General features: G+C 36.6%; 1 protein-coding gene across 1 annotated transcript in view; it reads left to right on the top strand.

Moving 5' to 3' along the window:
• The window catches only part of si:ch211-225b11.4 (thyroid adenoma-associated protein homolog), a 37,748-nt gene extending 24,580 nt beyond the window's left edge, over nt 1-13,168 (top strand). The window contains exons 24-31 of the mRNA XM_056457550.1: nt 732-971; nt 1,215-1,416; nt 2,523-2,711; nt 4,535-4,782; nt 6,478-6,648; nt 9,649-9,915; nt 11,384-11,586; nt 11,806-13,168. Coding sequence (XP_056313525.1) covers nt 732-971; nt 1,215-1,416; nt 2,523-2,711; nt 4,535-4,782; nt 6,478-6,648; nt 9,649-9,915; nt 11,384-11,586; nt 11,806-12,044 — 1,759 coding nt within the window. The 3' untranslated portion in view covers nt 12,045-13,168. The remainder of the gene's footprint in view (nt 1-731; nt 972-1,214; nt 1,417-2,522; nt 2,712-4,534; nt 4,783-6,477; nt 6,649-9,648; nt 9,916-11,383; nt 11,587-11,805) is intronic.
• The last annotated feature ends 7,774 nt before the right edge of the window (nt 13,169-20,942 follow it).

The following is a 20,942-nucleotide window of genomic DNA, read 5'->3' as shown; positions in this document are numbered from 1 at the left end:
TAATAAAGTCACGTTGTGATGACAAAGATGAAGACTGTCATCTTTGCATATAAAATGACATAACTAAGCAAATGACACTTAATAACAGTTGTCATAAGCATGCATAAAATCTCATTCACATTCATGACATCATGTGTCATTATAAAGGTTTCATGACAGTCTTATGAACACCCCTTCAAGTAAAATGTTATCAACTTGTTTTTTTCATTCATTCATTTAGTCCCTTTATTAGTCTGGGGTCGCCACAGGGGAATGAACCGCCAACTTATCCAGCAAATGTTTTACGCAGCGGATGCTCTTCCACCTGCAACCTATCACTGGGAAACACTCATACACTCTCATTCACACACAAACACTACGGACAATTTTAGCTTAAACAATTCACCAGAACTGCATGTCTTTGGACTGTGGGGGAAACCGGAGCACCCGGAGGAAACCCACGTGAACACGGGGAGAACATGCAAACTCCACACAGAAACGCCTACTAACCCAGCCGAGGCTCAAACCAGCGACCTTCTTGCTGTGAGGCGACAGCACTACCTACTGGGCCACCGTGTCGCCACTTGTCATTTTTTTTTATCAGTCTAATATAAATGAAACTTATATTAAATTAAAATTCTATAACATGTTATAATAAGTTCTTTTTTTTTAATGTAAACTTATTTGTTATATTTAGTAATGTATAATTTGAAATGATTTGTCAGATTTGATGCGTCTTTGTGTTTCGTCAGTGCTCTTTCAGAATTCCTGCCTCCGCTTTTCCTCCTCTCTGCCAGCCCGGTCTATGGCGTACGAGTGATGTCATCAAGAGCCTTAGTTGCTATGATACCACCCAGTGAATATCTGGCAACCGTCATGCAGTTAGTGGAGGATCTGCCGGAATCACCAGACGTTGTGAGCTGCCACAACAGACTGCATGGAAAACTCCTGCAGATACGAGCTGTACTGACCCGGGTTCTCAGATCAAGCGTGTAAGATGAAGGAAACCCCATTTAAACACTTTTTTTGTCAGTAGTTTTTCTGCTTCACCAACTGTACTACAAATATATTAAAGTGAAAGTTAATTCAAAATTGAAAGTTAATTTGAAATTGAAATAATTGACAATACTGATAAGCTAATTTTTTTTTTTTTTTGCTATGTTGCCATTTCCAGTATGAGCAACAGCATTCATTATCAATGATGATCACATTGTAACTGGAGTGTTTTTATTCAGCAGTTTGTTATCTCTCAGTGCGGTTGTGGATGTGTTTGAGTCAAGACTGTGGTTGGCATCTTCAAAGCAACAGTGCCCACTGGTCCGGCAGGCATATGTTGATATAGTGAGGCTGATACGAGGCCACTGCTCCTCTGCTTTCCTCAGCCAGCTTTCCTCTCAGCTGCTTCAGGAGATTCAAAGGACTCCAGACCTACTAGAGGTGCTTCTTTTACCCGCTATTAACATGTGTTTTCACTGATCCAATCATAAGTGGTCATTAGTGTTTCCACCTGCAATTAACATGGTCAGATACAATTCTTGTGACTGCTTGGGTTCTTTTTTCCTCTTATTTCATCACTTTTGCAGGAGCGCTCAATGTGACACTGCTGAATAACAGACTGATTTGATTTGGAGCCTGTGATTAATGAGGAAAGAAATTGAATGGAAAAGAATGTGGAGGGCAGCTAGCATAATCTATGGGTTTTGGTCAAATGCAACCACAATCAATAGGTTTTTGATGCTATTTACACCTGCACTCACTGTGGTCCACTTGTGAAAAATATAAAGGATTAGAGAAAATCTTGAGAAAATATAAAGGATTAAATCACCCCCAAATGTTTATATATCAGGTATCAAAGGGTTAGTTGTGTTATTAATTACTCGCCCTCATCAATTCCAAACCCCTGAGACCTTTGTTCACCTTCAGAACACAATGTAAGATATTTTAAATGAAATCCTGGAGCTCTCTGACCCTCTATAGGCAGCAATGATCTCGAGACTTTCAAAGAAACCAACACATTGTTCTATGAACACCATTGTGTGCCCAAAATCTGTACAAGCGTATTTGTTCGCCGGTTTTGTTTTGCTGCATCAGTTCCCCACAGTATGCGTTTACTACAGGCAGAACGATGTGTTGCCATTAGAGTCAGCAGCACAACACGCAGGTGTTGTGTTCCACATAGTAAAAGTGCGTCTTTTTACAGTTGTTTGGCACACAAAAGTGTTCTTGGAGCTTTGTGTGATTGTAGTTGAACCCGCTGAAGTCACATGGAATGTTTTGACAATGTTTTTGCTCCACTTTGAATGTCTCGGGATATGTATATAGAGGATGAGAGAGCTCTCAGATTTCTTCATTTGTGGAAATATCGTCATTTGTGCTCTGACGATAAACAAAGGTCTCAGGTGATTGAAACAATGGGAGGGTGAGCAATTATTAACAGACTTAAAATTTTGGGGGGAACTTGCCCATTAATACTCAATATACTGTAAATATGGCTTGTCACTTACACAGTAAGTTGGTATTAAATGAGATGTGTTTTTTTTTAGGTTGGCTCTGCTTCATTCCACCAAAGCACAGTGAATTTCCTGTGTGGGGATCCTGAGTGGGCGTGTCAGGCGTGGAGGTGTCTGGCCAATGGCAGTTCAGTTGTGCAGCTCTCATTGGTCAAGTCTGTGATAGATGGGCGTGGCTGGAGAGGAACAGACCTACAGCAGGTTATTGAGAGAGAACTCAAGGTTAGTTTTACTAATGGAAAGCTTCTGTAAATAGTCACCTGATTTTTTTGTGATTATTATAGAATGACACTTTAGTATTAAGACACCGTAATACATCTGGGATAATATATAGAGCATTTTTATTATGTGTGAATGAATCCGTTTATAGTGCAATTCCATCTACCAAATCATTTATTAAGAATCATTTGAAACTAAACTAAATTATATCAAAAATCAGATACTGTAGAGATGAATGTAATTTGATGTTGTAATAATACTTATCAATATTACTGGTTATACTGTCTGTTCAGGTAATTTGTGCTCGGACTGTTTATTGAACAGTCTGTTTTTTAGTTTGTTGGTTAGTTTGTTTGTTTTAATATCTATTTTATATGTTTACAACATTTTACAAAAGACATCCAATAAAATATTTTAGTGTAATACCAGTTTATATACCAAAAATATCATCTAACTTATTTATTGCAAGATTCATTTAATGACAATAAAAGATTCTATTTAAGAATTATACACCCCAGAATTTTCAGCCATTGTCAAAAAAATGTTGCCACTGTCATTCAAACTACTAGGTTTTACCCATTTTTCAGCATGTTTTTATTCATTTAAAATAAAATACAATTTAGAATAATCACTTATTCTCACCAGTACTTACTAAATATATAAAAGAACAACTGATAATAACTGAAAATGTATATTTTACTATATATATAATAAAATGGGTATATATGTTATATATGTTAATATATAATAATAAAATGTATATCAGGGTGTCCGTGGGGTCTTAAAAAGTCTCAAAATGTTAAATTTCAAAAAACACAATTTTAAACCTTAAAAAGTCTTAAATTCACTGAAATATTGTGTTGTAGTTCTTAAATCATTTTAAACGGGTCTTAATTTTCCTATGTCCAGGTAAAGCTACCCTGTCGGGCTGACACCCAATTACCAACAATCCATCTCAAAACTTTTTATTACAAAGCGATACAATTCACAACAGCTGTTAAACATTTTATAGCAAATTCTACAAAATAAATTCTCGAATCGGAGAAAGAAGACTAAAGCAACACATCCCTTTACATGATCTTTCAATAATCTTGATTTGGTCTTAAAGTGTTACATTTGACTGAAAGAAACGCATATATATATATATATATATATATATATATATATATATATATATATATATATATATATATATATATATATATATATATATATATATATATATATATATATATATATATATATATATATATATATATATATATATATATATATATATATATATATATATATATATAATTTATTTAATTTTTTTATTATTTGTAAATTCAATTTGATGTTGACATTATATCTGTTTTAGTAAGGGTTGTGTTTTATTAAGAAAAATAAGTAAAGGTATTTATTTTATTGCTTTTAGTATTATGAACCTATTGCTAAAGCATTGATTTCTGTCATATGCTGGTAATGTAATCCATTCCTAAATGTCAGCTGGATACACCAGTAGGAAATGAAAACAATCAAGATCTGTTTAATACACTGCCATAGATCTTCTTAACCTCCTCATGTTCTTGTGTGAAGGGGCGTGTTAGTCATTGTATTCTGTAATCTTTCAAAACAGGCTGGCTTTGGACTTGGCCAGGATTTCCGCCAAACCCTCAAATGAGGTTCCAGACTCACACCGCTCTACATGTCATGAGAAATAAAATATATCACAATCTCATAATGCCGTTAAATCCTTTCATACAAAAAAAGAAAATGTCAGTAGTGTGGGTGGGGTTGTGACATTTTGCAATGTGCCCCTAAAAAACATTGTCCATCACCCACAGGCCAACCTGAAGGCGGCGCTGTTGAGCCAGAGTGTGGAATACAGGGCTGCGTTTTTGACTGCATTAGTTGAGGTTTTGACCCCAGAGGAAGAGAGTCTTGGCCTATCCAGTCTCTGTCCTCCAGAGTTTGAGCAGACGGGGCTGCAGGAATGTGTGGAGCTTCTGTTGACTGATCTGGAGACAGACAGAGGAGGACCTGCGCTGATCTCAACCGCTCTGTGCGCCGTCAGTCTGCTGCTCTTCCAGAGGTAAAACACGTCGTAAAAGCCTCATGTTAATGTTATTAGATGTACTTTATATTTGTTTTCTTATCAGTGTTTTCTTTTAAAGGGATAGTTCACACAGAAAAAAACAAATGTATTAAATATTTACACATTCCAAAGTGGTTACAGAACTTTATGGGTTTTTTTTCTGCTAAACACAAAAGAAGATTTGTGAAGATCAAAAGAAGACTGTACAGCAGGTACAGTGCTAAAACTCTAATGACGGATGCCTGCTTCTCATTCAGGGCTGTTTATGCTAATGGAGAGAGATTGTCATTAATGGGCAGGACTTTCCCCCTTCAATGCAGACTGTTTTTATGAAGTGTGATTATAAAAATAGAATAAATTCATTTTTACTTACTACACTCACCGGTCACTTTAATAGGTACACCTTACTAGTAATGGGTTGGGCCCCCTTTTGCCTTCAGAACTAATCCTTCGTGGCATAGATTCAACAAGGTACTGGAAATAATCCTCAAAGATTTTGGTCCATATTGACATGATAGCATTACGCAGTTGCTGCAGAGTTGTCAGCTGCAAATCCATGATGCACCTTTCCCGTTTCACTACATCTCAAAGGTGCTCTATTGGATTGAGATCTGGTGACGGTGGAGGCCATTTGAGTACAATGAACTCATTGTCATGTTCAAGAAACCAGTGTGAGATGATTCGCTCTTTATGATATGGCGTGTTATCTTGCTGGAAGTAGCCATCAGAAGATGGGTATACTGTGGTCATAAACGGAGGGACAGGGTCAGCAACAATACTCAGGTAGGCTGTGGCATTGACACAATGCTCAATTGGTACTAATGGGCCCAAAATGTGCCAAGAAAATTCGCCAGCCTGAAGCGTTGATACAAGACATGATGGATCCATGCTTTCATGTTGTTGATGCCAAATTCTGACCCTACCATCTGAATGTTGCAGCAGAAATTGAGATTCATCAGACCAGGCAATGTTTTTCCAATCTTCTATTGTCCAATTTTGGTGAGCCTGTGTGAATTGTAGCCTCAGTTTGCCGTGAATTGGAGCCTCAGTTGGGGTCTTTTGCTGCTGCAGCCAATCTGCCTCAAGGTATCGACGTATGAGAGATGCTCTTCTACAGACCTCGGTCGTAACAAGTGGTTATTTTTACTGTTGCCTTTCTATCAGCTCTATCAGTATGGCCATTCTCCGGCGTCAACAAGACATTTGCACCCCAGAACTGCCGCTCACTGGATATTTTTTATTTTTCAGAAAAACCCAGTAGATCAGCAGGTTCTGAAATACTCAGACCAGCCTGTCTGCCACCAACAACCATGCCACATTTAAATTCACTTAAATCACCTTTCTTCCCCATTCTTATGCTCAGTTTGAACTGCAGCATATCGTCTTGACCATGCCTAAATGCATTGAGTTGCTGCCATGTGATTGGCTGATTAGAAATTTGCGTTAACAAGCAGTTGGCCAAAAAAGTGGCCGGTGAGGGCATGTTCATACACAGTTGCCCCAAAACTGTGCTTAAACCCCTTATAAAAGTGTTTTTTTCTATAATAGGTTCCCTTTAGGTTCCCTTAGACAAAATGCTATACAAGTGAAACGAGTTGAGCATCCCATTTTGTATTGATTTACTAATGTCTCTAAGAAAAGACGCTTCTCAGGCTCTGCCACTCACTCTCTGCATGTCCTATTCTCTCTCAGTGCGGACAGGTCTTTTCTCCAGCGCTGGTGTAAGTTATTAGAGAAGCACAGATGTCCCGATGCTCCCGAGGCCCTCAGATCAGCCTGTGCTCAGTCTCTGTGTCGGTGCGGTGTGTCTGTGGTGACCAGGAGCCTGACCAGTAGCCACATACCAAAACCCTTCAGTACCAGGTACACTGTAATAAACTGATCTTTGATAAATTCAATTAGTTTGGGCAGTGAGTTGGAACAGTGTAGCTCTAGAGATCAAATATTCTGTCGTGATGTTTTACTGTATGATTCTGTCTTGTTTACATAGCTTAGCAGTTTCATTGCAGGCTCAGGTTTCCATATCTGTTGCTTCTGAACCTCATTTGAAGGGACTGTATGTTGAATTCTGAAATCATTGTTATTAGGAAAGGCAAGGCCAGTTTATTTATATAACACATTTCATACACAATTGTAATTCAAAGTTCTTTACATAAACAAGTATAAAAGAAACAAGTAATAAAAACAAAGACTAAAAATGATTAAAACAGATTAAAATATGTTAAATGGGTTTCAAAAGAATGAAAAAGAAAAGAAAGACATAATAGTGCGATCTGTCGGACATAGCGCAGTGCTTATTCAGTAAAGGCACAGCTAAACAGATGTGTTTTCAGTCTTGATTTGAACGTGCCTAATGTTGAAGCACATTTGATCATCTGATCATGAAGTCAGTTGGAATTTCCAGTACTTATTTCCAATATTTATTATTATTTATAATTATTAGCAACACCAGTGGCCATTAACTGATCTGTAGCTAGTTCATTTTTGCTCATGGACCCACTACTGTAAATGTAATGCACAAGAAACTACAGCATAAGACTCACACCACCAAGTCTGAGTCAAGTCGCAGTGCACAATAACTTGCAGCTTAATTCAAGCATGTCGAGCCACAATACAAGCTAGCATACTATATTTGCTATACTCATATTTGCAAAACAAGCATGGTTTATATCTGCCATTTTATATTTTTGTCCCCTGCCGGTCAAGTAAATCATTGCCTCTGCTTCTTGAAATAAAATCATTTAACTCCCAGCTCATTTAACATATGGGTGATTCTACAGATGCTCATCCAAGATAAACCTTCTATTCATTTTCAGAAACAAAAATTAATGTTTGGATTTCTATGTAGGAGCATTTTTTTTTTTCTTTCACTATACCTGTTTTTGACAGTCTCTGCCTGCTAAATCTTACATTCAGCTTTAAATAGGAAATTAATAAGTCTAATTGACATTCTTTTTTTGTCCGTCGTCACATTCTGGTCAACTCTGATACATCAGTTATAACATGGCATGACAATCTGTAAAGCACTAATAGAAATAGCATGTGCCTTGAAGTGATATTACTTCCTCTGGCGGGAAACTCTCACACATCATTATTCTTTTTATTAATTTGTACAAAATGGTTAGAATTCATTAATAGTCTATTGAATATTTGTCATTTCTGTTATTGTAATACTTTAGAGAATTTATCATTTCTTTTTAAAACAGTAATTTGATGTAGGTGTCAATAGCCTAGTGGTTAAAAGCGGCGACATATAGCAACTTGGAGTTCACAACGACCTGAGTTCGATTCCTGGTTCGAGGTCCTTTGCCGACCCTTCCCCTCTCTCTGCTCCCAATACTTTCCTGTCTGTAACCTCCACTGCTCAATTAAAGGTGAAAAACCGAAATATATGTATAAATAAATTAAAAAAAACAGTAATAAGAAACTGGGTGGCTCAGTTGTTAGCACTGTCGCCTCACAGCAAGAAGGTCGCTGGTTCGAGCCACGGCTGGGTCAATTGGCATTTCTGTATGGAGTTTGCGTGTTCTCCCCATGTTTGCGTGGGTTTCCTCCAGGTGCTCTGGTTGTCACTACAGTCCAAGACACGTGGTATAGGTGAATTAAGTAAACTAAATTGTCTGTAGTGAATGTGAGAGTGTATGGGTGTTAGTGTTTTAAAAAGTTTATAAGTAACAACAATTAGTAACTGAATCAATTGTTCCCTAACCCATTTAAACATTTTACATTATTTTACATTAATAATGGATCCAGTTCAATGTAAAGTTTTTTGCATGTCATTCAAGTTTAAGGAAACTAAATGGAAAATGCTTGAAATGTACCTGCGATTCTGAAATAAGTTACATGTATAGTTTGACATAACGTTACATGCACAATACAAGTTCAAAATTGTTAATTATTATAGTTTTAATCTATTGATGGCTTTAAAGTGCATTTGCTTGAGTTGTGAAAAGAGGGTTTTAAGCTATTAATTTGGTTTTTAGTAGGTTAGATTGCATTTGATTAAGTTTCTTTTAAAGAAACACCATCAGTGTTTGATTTGCATTTGAGTGATCCAATCACCATCACATGAAATCAGTAAAACAAGCTATCAGAAAACATCTTTTACATCAAGTTAAGTTTTGTTACAAACTAATATGTTAAGCAATGAAAACATAATATAAAAAAATACTTGTATATGAGCAATACCATGCAATTGTCAACCTTGACATGAAAAAAAATTAAGTGTAGGCTTATATTTTACAGGACTGTAAAAATGCGTCCGTCAATGTTTTCAAACTATTATATTTGATTTACCAAAGTCACACAAGTGGCAATTTCTCATCTGTCACATCCATAACAGAAAGATGTCACATCCATAACGACACTTTTTTTTTCCTCTTAAATGCAAAACGGTCAAATAAAATAAAATCAATCATTTTGTTCTATTGTGAGCAACTCTTTTCCTTTTGATTTGCGTTGTTTCTTTTGGCCTGTGTAGTTTAATTCACAGAATTTCTACAAAGTATACTCTGTACTGTAAACTTGCAGACTTTTTTTGGTCACATCCATAACGCATGTTTAATTCCTCATTTAAAGTACAAAAGTTTACCGATTGATATTTTTCTGATTCCATAACTCTGGTGAGTTGTTTTGGAAAATATAAACGGATGTTTCAATATAATATATATAACATATACTTTCTATGTGAATTTATGTTTGGAGTTTTACTGCAAATGTCACATCCGTAATGCTGGAATTGCTCATATATCTCCCTTAACACTAAAAACTGACCAGGTCTTGATTGTAGGTGTATTTTTTTTTCTATGATGACATCCATGATGTTTTTGATGTATAAATTAGTTTTTATTCTATATTTTGAAGCTTGATCAGCACAGGCCTCTACCTGCTTCAGGATGAGAGTCCAGATGTGAGAGCGAAGGCAGCCATCTTTGCCTCTCTCCTCTGCTGTTCCCGACAGCCTGAAGCTCCCCAGAGGTGCTTCCACATGCAGGCGAACCAGGCTCTGCGCTCACTCCTGGACCTGCTCTTGGAAGAATTCTGGGATATCAGTGGTGCTTTGGAGGCCTTATTGTGTCATTTACCTCATTGTGATCTGAATATAGTACTAAAGGAAGCCAAAGAGAAACAGTACGTCAGTCCACACACAGAAATATCATCACTCAAGCCAATCATTTGCTAGTTGTGTAAACTGTTACTGTATGTTATTATGCTAAGTGTTGAATGTGTGGAAACGAATATATATTATCACAGCGGACTGATCACCAGGACTGTGGACCAGGGGTGTTGAGGGGAGGGGGAGCAGTGTTTCGTAGGTTGCTAGGGGACCATCATCCCTTTTCTCAGAGGATGACAAGCTGACAAAACATTGCTGTCACTCTGATACAAGATTTATTTATGGAAAACATTAAAAAGCACTGCAGTGTTCTGTGTTTGTCTGAGATAATTAGTCTACTGAAATGTGCATATTTAATATAAGTGGAAGCTGATTGGTCAATTCTTGTCACATGACTCACGGTGCGTTCGAGGAATTCATTCAACTGGGTGGGTCTGGAAGTCGTGAGCGCATCACGCCACTTGTGCACGCAAGCCACGCACCTCCATTGGGAACAACGAACTTGTGCAAACTCTAGAAAAGACGCAATATATGAACAGACCCTAAAAAAGGCCGCTGTCATTTGCGATCTCCACCAGTTGATCTTCTTGCACAGCCATGGTGGATTCACCTGATTTGTTGACAAATGGTTGCGGATCCATCTTTTGGCAGTTCGTAGGTCCTTCACTGAGCCTGTTCCCCTTTGCAAAAGAAACTTTCCAAAGACGTCTGTTTCTTACTCACTTTGCTGCTGTTAAATTTGCATGCTCAAGTGGTCTTTTTTCAAAAAGAAAAGATTTTTTAAAATAAATTATCATTCAGACTCAGATATTAAATAAAACAGAAATAAAAAATGTTTTCTTGTGCGGCCCGGTACCAATTGATCCACTGACTGGTACCGATCTGTGGCCCAGTGGTTGAGGATCACTGCTTTACACTACAATTCACATTTAAAGGGGACCTATTATGTCCCTTTTCACAAGATGTAAAATGAGTGTCTGATGTCTCTAGAGTGTGTATGTGAAATTTCAGCTCAAAATACTTTACTAATAATGTTTTATAGCTCTTTGAAACTGCCCCTTTTAAGCTTTGATCGTAATTGTACCATTTTTGTGAGTCACTTTAAATTCAAATGAGATTGTGCTCTTTTCAGAGAAGGGCGGAGCTACAAATGCCTATGTGTCAGCATAGTGGCAGATTAAAAAACAAGACTAATGTCCTATGCTAATGAGGGAGAGATTGTCACTAATGGTCGGGGCTTTCTCTTTCCGATGACATGTATACAAAGGCAGAATGTCAATCAAATTGTTTCTGCAGACTGTTTATATGAAGTGTGATTATAATGAATAAAATCAATACAATTTTTACCATTAGAACCTGGTTAGTTTCACATACTTTTGTCACACAACTGTGATTAAACCACTTATAAAAGTGTTTTTTGCATAAATTGCCTTTAATATCTATCTGTTTTCTTCTCTAATTGTTGTTTTCCCTGTTGGTCAGATGTCGGAGCCTTTATGAGCCAGATGAAGCAAATGTGTTTGCAGAGCCATCTGTGATCTCAGAGTGTCTGTTGCCGTACCTTTTGCGTCTAGTTAAACATTACCCACAATCTTCCACCCTCGCAGAGAACCTTGAGCGTTGGGCCCAAAACAGTGCAGCCACTGTCAAAGAGAATCTCACAACTTGTATGCAACTTCAATTAGGTATGTGAAATTTACCATATCTCCTTCATAATGACTGCTGTTTGTCCTTGTTGTTGCATTAATTATGTCTAATTAACTTCCTGCCGCTACTTTATAATTGAATCAGCAACCTGTATAATTACAATTAATGGAATTTGTGATATTTATTTATTGCTCATTTGGGGTTATTTTTGGGTGTTTACATGCGCTAATTGTGTCAATATGTCATCTGTTGCCCAGGCGATGTCCTGAATCCTGATTGGCTGAGTTTGCTAATAGAACCCCATTTCTATGGTGCTCTTGCTGGCCTGTTCACCAGGGCGATTGTCCTGCTCCAGATGTTAAACGACTGTGACTCCATTCGACCTCTGCTTGACCCTTTGAGTTTATCTTCAGACCTTCAGGATATTCACAAGCGGTTTGTCCTAAATGGAGTCTTTCTTCCTCAGGTCTTCATTGATGCACTAAGGACAGATTAATCTAGTGCCGACACAGATCAGGGTTGCTTAATTGCGGATCCAAGCTTAATTAAACACATAAAAACTCCACTATTGATCGGGAAAAGCTGGCTGTTCATGGCCAATTGTGCGAAAGAAGAATAACAGGCTTTGTGTTGTTGTGTAACACGAGAGACAATAAAGAAAACCTTTGCTAGTCATGCATCAAACACCAACTGCAGATAATGGTCCATGACAGCAGCTCAGCAAGAGTGTCTAAATCTGACACAGCTGAAAGACACCATTGTTTCTGGATGACTGCTGATTTCTGAAATGGAGCACACTGCAGACGGGAACAAACAGACTATGAGAGAGTGTGTTTGCGCATGTTCATGTGCGTGTGTTCAACTGTGCCCACGCAACACCCTGAGGAGGGTATAGATATTTTGCTCACACTTTACAATGAGATTCTATTAGTTAATGTTAGGTAATGTGTTTACTGATATGAACTAAGAATGAACAATACATCTACTGCATTTATTAGTCATTTGTTTACGTTTGTGTTGGTGAGTTAAGAACTAACAGTATATGACTTTATTTCACTCTAAAATGAATATGTACTCACTATTTACTAAGCTTCAAGTGGTTCCAAACCTTTTTGAAGGTTTTTTTTTTGGTTGAACACAAAAGTAGATATTTTGAAGTAAGCTGAAAACCCGTGACCATTAATTTCAACAGTAGGAAAACAAATACTATGGAAGTCAATGATTACAGGTTTTCAACTATCTTCAAAATATTGTCCTATATTGTGTTTTAACAAACGAAAGAAACTTAAACAGGTTTGGAACAAACTATGGGTAAGTATGACAGAATTTTCATTTTTGGGTGAACTATCCCTTTAACTAACATCAACAAATATGAATAAATAGTGTGATAAATGTAATGGAACCTTATTTAAAAGTGATATACGTTTTTTATTAAAACTAATGTCATTTTCGCTTGTATTATGATGCATTTATATATTTAATAAATACATTTCTACCGGCTAACCCTGATCTGTGATCCAAAAGTATAGGATTAGTCTTGTATATCCAATTGACTTCATCTTGACTGATGTAAGTTTTTCTTCTGAATAAACTCAGCCAAGGTGGCTGATTTCCATTTAAGGTTAGGTGTGGAAACTCACACACATAACACACACTTCTGTGTAATAGGCAGTCCAGCATACAATCCTTTTCATAGGAAGCCATGTAGCTTACTTACAAACAAAAACAGCATATTATAAACGTTTTCCAAATATGTGTAGATCATCTTAATATATGAGCAATATTACACGAGTAGCAGTGCGATATGGCTGTATACAGGCACTGGTGGGAGGCGTGCATTGGCTCGAAGCCCCAGGCAGAGTGCCTTAGTGTCCCACTAGTGATGATATACAGCCATATTGCATTGCTACGAGTGTGATATTGCATTTATACAACAGTTTGATGGCATAATCGTGTATATAAAAAAGAGAATCAAACATGTGAAGTCTCAAAAATCCTTTTGTATGAGGAACTACTTTCTTCCACCGTTCATTCACATCTGCAGCTGATGTCAGAACAGCAGAAACCGTTGCTCATTCACCAATGTCCCCTTAGAGCTAGTATTTGAATGATTCTCTAGCGTAATGTCTAAAGTGATGACAAAACAGGTTATTTTGCTAACATCTTAAGATTATAAGGCTGAACGGCATGAAATGCCATCAGTCTACAGAGATTTCCCATTATTTCTCTGTTGCAATCGGGATATCATAATAATTAACCCCGAAAAACTAAAGCAAAGCAAACACTACCTGATTACTATGGTATTAACACAGCACTACTACATACAAAAGATAGATCAACTTAGAATGTCACTTACCTATTTTATAATGATTTGATCAGCTGTAGTTTGAAATATAAAAAAAAATTGCAGATTGTTTCCTCCTCTAAGGGCTTATTATGCGGTCTCTGTCGCCATTTTGTGGTGGAATGTCAACCGTCTTTGCTCTGCTCAGTATGACAGGCTGATGGCTGCCTGAATCTCAGAAATTATAAATATGTTAAAAAGGCACTATCCTTATAAACTGCATAGTTTCAATCTAAACAACTATTGTCGCCTCAAATGCTTTAAAATATTTGTCAAACTATAGTGAGTTAGTCTTCTGCTTGGGCGGAGTAATACACAAAGGTGAAGAGGCTTTACGAGTGCTGATTTTACTTTAATACTTCACGGCTATCAGCCAATCAGATTCGAGAACCAGACAGAACTGTTGTATAAAAACAAATAAAGAGGCAGAACAATCGTATTTTCTTGATATTACTATTATTATCATTATTGATATTGAACAGATTTGTCCAGAATACCAGTGCAACACAAAATCATAGCCCTATGGTTTCCAAAAGCTCTTCCTATGAATCATATAAATGAAATTAGCTGTATAATGTGAGCATTTTCAGAGAATAATAACATATTGTTTCATGATTTGAATTAATTGGAGAAGTTTGAATACAAATTTTTGAATTAAAATTTGTGAAAAACAAATGGCTTTGAGACCCTAAAATTACTTTTTCCTGTAGAAACCTTTTATAAAAACAAATTGTTAAGTCCAGCGAGTGGCATGGTGGCTCAGTGGTAAACACTGTCACCTCACAGCAAGAAAGTTGCGGGTTTAAGCCTCGGCTGGGTCAGTATTTCTCTTTTGCATGTTGCAGTATTTCTATCTGTGTGGTGTTTGCATGTTCTCAGTGTTTCTGTGGGCTTTCTCCAGATGCTCTGGCTTCCCCTAGTCCAAAGACACATGCTATAGGTGAATTAAATAAACTAAATTGGCCGTAGTCTGTGAGTGTGAATGTGAGAGTGTATGGGTGTTTCCAAGTATCAGGTTGCAGCTGGAAGGTCATCCGCTGTGTAAAACATATGCTGAATAAGTTGGCAGTTCATTCCACTGTGGTGACCCCTGATAAATAAAGGGACTAAGCTGAAAAGACAATGAATGAATGAAGTCCATACTGCAATGAATGTTTAGCTCTTCACTTCTCCAGTCATGTGACTATAAAGTAAACCATGAATAACAATCATATACTGTACTGTCTCCCCTTGAAAAATGTGTTGTTTTCATTCTCTGTTTAATATTTTGAATGCCAGTCTCACGCTCTCATTCCCTCGTTGGTTTTATCTGGAGTGGAGGCTCATGCTTAGCTGTGATAATGCCTCACAAATGCTTCCCAAAACCGGTTTGAACCGCCTCACGCCAACCTCTTCTGATACACAGCATCCTCGGTTAGATGAACTCATTCACTGTTTCTGCGTCTCTTTCTCTGGCCCATTCCTTCCTCGTCTTCACAATACATGACATTTTTGTCTTCCATTTTTCTTCCTCACTCTAAACTCCTCATCCTCTGTTTGCGTAACCCGCGTCTACTCCGGTTTCCTCTGCAGGGGTAAATGCATCAAACAGTGATGTAATGGCTTTTGTGGCAACACTAGAGATGCCCTACTATAACAGCAGGGGAGTAGTGCCTGCTTTATCCCACATTAGAGGCTCTTGTCTCAGGTTAAGTGTCCATTTTCTGCCTTCAGCACTGGTCTAGTTGATGATTCATGGCTGGATTATGTATTCGGTTGCTGCGTGTCACAGAGCTCGGTGTTGGGACCCAGCTGGGTTTCCTAGTAGCCATAAGCAGACCAGATGGTCTTGAGTTTGCAGCGAATGCCGAAAGGATTCACACTCGTCTGTGAATGCGTCAGTTGTATTCTAAATGGTGTATTGATTGTTTTAGAGGGCATTTCTTGAGGCGGGGGATATTTTAATATATAAAGCTAAATATATTTAAAGCTATTAATGTGGTTTTTAAAAACAGTTAGAATTCGTGATTTTTATTTAATCCTTTTTCAATTTGATTATGGAGCAATTATTAATTTTTATTATTTATGATTTTACTGCTTTTTATTCTATTACATTAAGTAAACGCAATTAAAATTTTAAATATTTTCATTAACTCTGATTTTTTTGTGCTTCATGTTTATTGGATTTGATCTTGATTATAGCTTTTATCAGCTAAAAAAGCCAGCCTTTCAAATCAGCAATTTCGTTTCGATAGATTTCATACCTGTTGGAAAAAGCAACATTTCAGTTCTGACATTTATTTAATCAACAGATGCAGTGCAATTTAAGTCGTAACAAAAAAAAGACAGGTGCAAAAATTTGGACACCCCAACAGAATAATGATGTCAATATTTTGTACAGCCAGCTTTTGCTGAAATAACAGCTTGTAGATGCTTCTTATAGCCAAGGATAAGTCCCTGATTTCTTGCTGAAGGCATTTTGGACCATTCTTTCTTTCCTTGCAAAAATTCTTCAGTTCAGCCAGGTTTGATAGGTGTCGAGCATAAACAGCCCTTTTCAAATCAATTAATAGATTTTCGATAGTGTTCAGGTCTGGGGACTGGGATGGCCATTCTAGAACATTGTATTATGTCTGAGCATGAATTTCGTGATAGATCTGGAACTGTGCTTTGAGTCATTGTCCTGCTGAAACATCCAACCAAACATTGTCCTGCTGACCATTTTAACCATTTTTCGTCTTTGCCTTTCAGATATTTTTCTTTGTCTAGCACATCTTTCCATCACAAGAACTGTTCCTGTGGCCCTCCATTTTCTTACTATATTTCTTACTGTGGAGATTGAGACCTTAAACTTTTGGGTTAGTTTTTTGTATCCTTCGTGTAGATGAATTATCCTAGTTTTAGGTCATTAGGAAGTTGTTTTGGGGTTTCCATGTTGCTACTTTCAGGTTCACAATAAGGAGAAGCACAACTAGCTATCCGTTCTCTTGAATATCCTTTTTCATGATTGGGTGCACCTATGTTACTGAGTCACGCAAATCAATTTTGTATTGTAATCAATCAGTATTGAGTGGCAACAAGTTTTGAAATCCACACAAAAGAAAGGGTGCCCAAACTTCTGCACAGCTTATTTTTCACTTTTAATTTAATTTCACATATCTCAATACTGCTAAACTATGTATTTCTGTCTGAAAAACATGACATTATCTAGCTTTCAATAGAAACCGAATGACTTTTTCTTATGAAAAAGAGAACATTATTATGAAGCCACAGAGGGGTGCCCAAATTTTTGCAAAAGACTGTATTTCAGTATTTATAATGAGAGAATTATTCTAGGATTGCCAAAAAATTACTTTTTTATATATTATATTTTTTTTTTTTACCTTAAAGCAACACAAAACAATACAAAAAGCAACGAGTATAAAAACACTAAAGAAAATGCAAAAAAATAAAAAAAAAAGACAAAAGACTTTTTAAAATCACATCGGTTTCTCCAGTTTTATATACAAGTTAATAATGTTACACATATATTTCCTGGCCAGTGGGCACAAGCAATATGATCTTGCAAACAATGAAAGGGTCATCCTTTTAAACTGTTATCCTTGACATTTGACAAATAATTTAAAAAGGGCTTCCAGGAAGGTTGTGTCTTAGTCTCTCTAAGCGCAAAGTGCAAGAGAAAAAAAGCCAGAATTGGAAAAAGTGGTTTTGTTGCCTTTTTCCATAGACAAAGAATTTTTTTAGCTACCACCATTCCTAATTGGACAGCTTTGAGAAAATGACTTTTAATGGCAAATGCATTTTGATTATTTGTTCTTGATGAGGCATTTAAAAAAAGAAAAGATCTTGCAACTTTCAATGGTGCTATAAGTAAGCTATTTTTAAATAGAGCTATTTTATGTGAGAAATCTATATGTGCAAATGTAACATATGGTAGTCTTTTCACAATGTCTCAACTGAGCAGTCTGTTTGCCTTGGCTTTTTCCACTCATTATCTTCTGTCTACTCCATACTGTCCCACGTTTTCCTTCCTGTTTGCCTTGTATGGTCATATTAAAGAAAATAATGTAGGAGTATTAGTCCTGTTTGTATTAAACAGGATCCATTTATCATTTTTTCTCTGTTGGTGTTTATGACTGTTTTTTTCCCTAAAAGCTTTCAAAATGGTTTCATGTTATTATTTTTCAACTCATATAGAAGTCATATATGCAGCTTTTATTACATTAATGCAACAAAATTGTACATATGTTCAAATATATGAACTATAATACTATAATAATTTACACTACCTGACAAAAGTCTTGTTGCCTATCCAAGTTTTAGGAACAACAAATAACAACTTGACTTCTAGTTGATCATTTGGTCTCAGAAGTGGCTTTTATGAAAAGCAAAGGCCTCTAGATTACGCTTATTTTACCAAAATAAAATATGATCATACCTTTATCTCTAGTTAGGACAGTAAGGTCTGACTTTGCTTAGACAAAAGTCTCATCACTTAACTGAAATAATGTACAGTATAGAATATAAAGTCATGGTGCAGAAGAATTAATATTGTGTATGACTCCCATGAGCTTGAAGGACTGCATCCATACATCTCTGCAATGACTTAATTAACTTATAAATAAAGTCATCTGCAATGGCAAAGAAATTGTTCTTGCAGGACTTTTTGGATTCATCTTCAATGCCTCCACCTTCGTCTTACCCCAGACATGCTCAATAAAGTTCATGACTGGTCACTGGGCTGGCCAAACCTGGTGCACCCTGACCTTCTTTGCTTTCAGGAACTTTGATGTGGAGGCTGAAGTATGAGAAGGAGCGCTATCCAACCAAAGAATTTGCCCACTCCTGTGGTTTGTCATGTAATGGGCAGCACACGTCTTGATACCTCAGGATGTTGCCATCCACTCTGCAGACCTCTCGCACACCCCCATACTGAATGTAACCCCAAACCATAATGTTTTCTTCACCAAACTTGACTGATTTCTATAAGAATCTTGGGTCCATGTGGGTTCCAATAGGTCTTTTACAGTATTTTCGATGATTGGGATGCAGTTCAACAGATGATTCATCTGAGAAATTTACCTTCTGCCACTTTTCCAAATGATTAACTAGAAGTCAAGATATTTTTGTTGCTCTTACAACTGGGATCGACGAAAAGACTTATGTCTCATGTAGTGTATAGTGTGTGTTCGTGATTATGTGTGCTTCTATAGGCCATACATCAGATTTCTGTAGGGCAATAACACTTTTTAAACAAACCAGTCACACAGCATTTCACAACAGGTAGAACTTCTGGAACAAACAAGTGTAATGACTGGCTGTCAAAAACAGCACAAACTTTAAAACAGAAACACTGCAGTCACTGATTATCTGAGCTCAAAAAAAGAAAAGAAAGTGAAAAAGCTGCCCGCCCTACTGCATTTTATTTTACTCTGGAAACTTTGTGTAATTACTTGGGAAAATAAAAGTGGGTCAGTTAACCTGGCAGGAACCCCATGGAAAAGCAGCAGGCTGGTCTTGTTAAATCTGAAGTTTCTAGAGATTAAGAGGGTTTAATGAGTTAAGGCAGAAAACGTGATGATTTCACAGTGGAGAACTGCAGAGAAAGCTGTATTTATAATAGTTTTGTACTGTACGTAACAAAGGAGATGAATGCAAAACAAAGGGAAATGTCAGTATGGAGTTGACCAGAGTGTACTATTTAGAAACCCTTTACAAAAAGAGCACGACTATGAACAACAAAAGAGTGCATGTGTTTTATCCATTCTGAGTGAATTGCTGTTTCAGAAGCTGAATCTCTTCTAAACACTGATTGTCAGGTCACTTATCAACTCTGTTTATCTCGTTTTTTATATAGTGTCGCCTCAGGGGAGCCTCTGCTTTCTTCTAAATAATATAGATGCTTGTTTATGAAAAACAATTACATGGTTGCCTTAATTTTTTTTTAATCAAACTAATCTTATGAGTTGTTTTTAACTTGACAGGGTAGTTTACCCAAAAATAAAAAATTCTGACAAGATTTATTCATCCTCCACTTGTTCCGAACCTGTTTGAGTTTCTTCCTTCTGTTGAACATAAAGGAAGATAATTTGAAGAATGATGGAAAACTAGCAGCCATTGACTTCCATAATAATTTTTTGTTCCTACTATGGAGGCCAATGACTGTTTTTTTTACCATCGTTTTGTAAAGTTTAAGAAAAAGGTGAGGAAATGTTAATTTTTTTGATGAGCTATTCCTTTAAATTACTATAATTTTTCTTAAAGCAGCTTGTGTAACTTGGATAAATAAGTTAGAAACATGATTCACTTAGTTTAATGTGCTTCTCTATCAGATTTAGCAAGAACAGATGTTGTGTATGTATGTATGTATGTATGAATGAATGATCTTGTGATGATGAATTTGACCTATTTCACTTCTTACATTACTGAAAAATCGAAATCTGTAATATAACAATGTTGATTTTACATTAATGTATTACATATACACATCTATTGGCACTTTTTGTTTTGGATTGAGGTCTAGAATCCATGGAGGCCATTTAAGTTTAGTTAACTACATTTTTGGCATTGCATATGATCAACAAGACACTGTAGGTGCATGGTGGGCATAAAGGGATGGACATGGTAAGCAATAGTAGGTAGGCTGTGGCATTATATACTGTGGTACAAAGGATGGAGCATAGAGTGGGCCAAGTATATGTAATTAACACCATTACACCAACAACCTGAACCATCGATATGCTAGTAAGAAAAGTTTTGATGCTTGTTTGCTAGTTTAAGATACTTAAAAAAAATAAAAAAAGCAACAACATTTAAATCAGTTCATGATCAGCAAGAACCAGCATCAAACCCAAACTTACTCACATACAGTGCATCCGGAACCTATTCATAGCGCTTCACTTTCTCCACATTTTTTTTTTACAGCCTTATTCCAAAATGGATTAAATTCATTTATTTTCTCAAACGTCTACACACAATACCCCATAATGAAAATGTGAACAAAGTTTTTTTGAAATTGCTGCAAATTCATTAAAAACAAAAAAAACCTGAAAAATGACATGTACATAAGTA

Source organism: Danio aesculapii, chromosome 5, assembly GCF_903798145.1.
Source record: "Danio aesculapii chromosome 5, fDanAes4.1, whole genome shotgun sequence".
In the NCBI taxonomy this organism is placed as follows: Eukaryota; Metazoa; Chordata; class Actinopteri; order Cypriniformes; family Danionidae; genus Danio; species Danio aesculapii.
The sequence above is the reverse complement of the archived record's forward strand: the minus strand, read 5'-3'. Positions and strand labels throughout refer to the sequence as shown.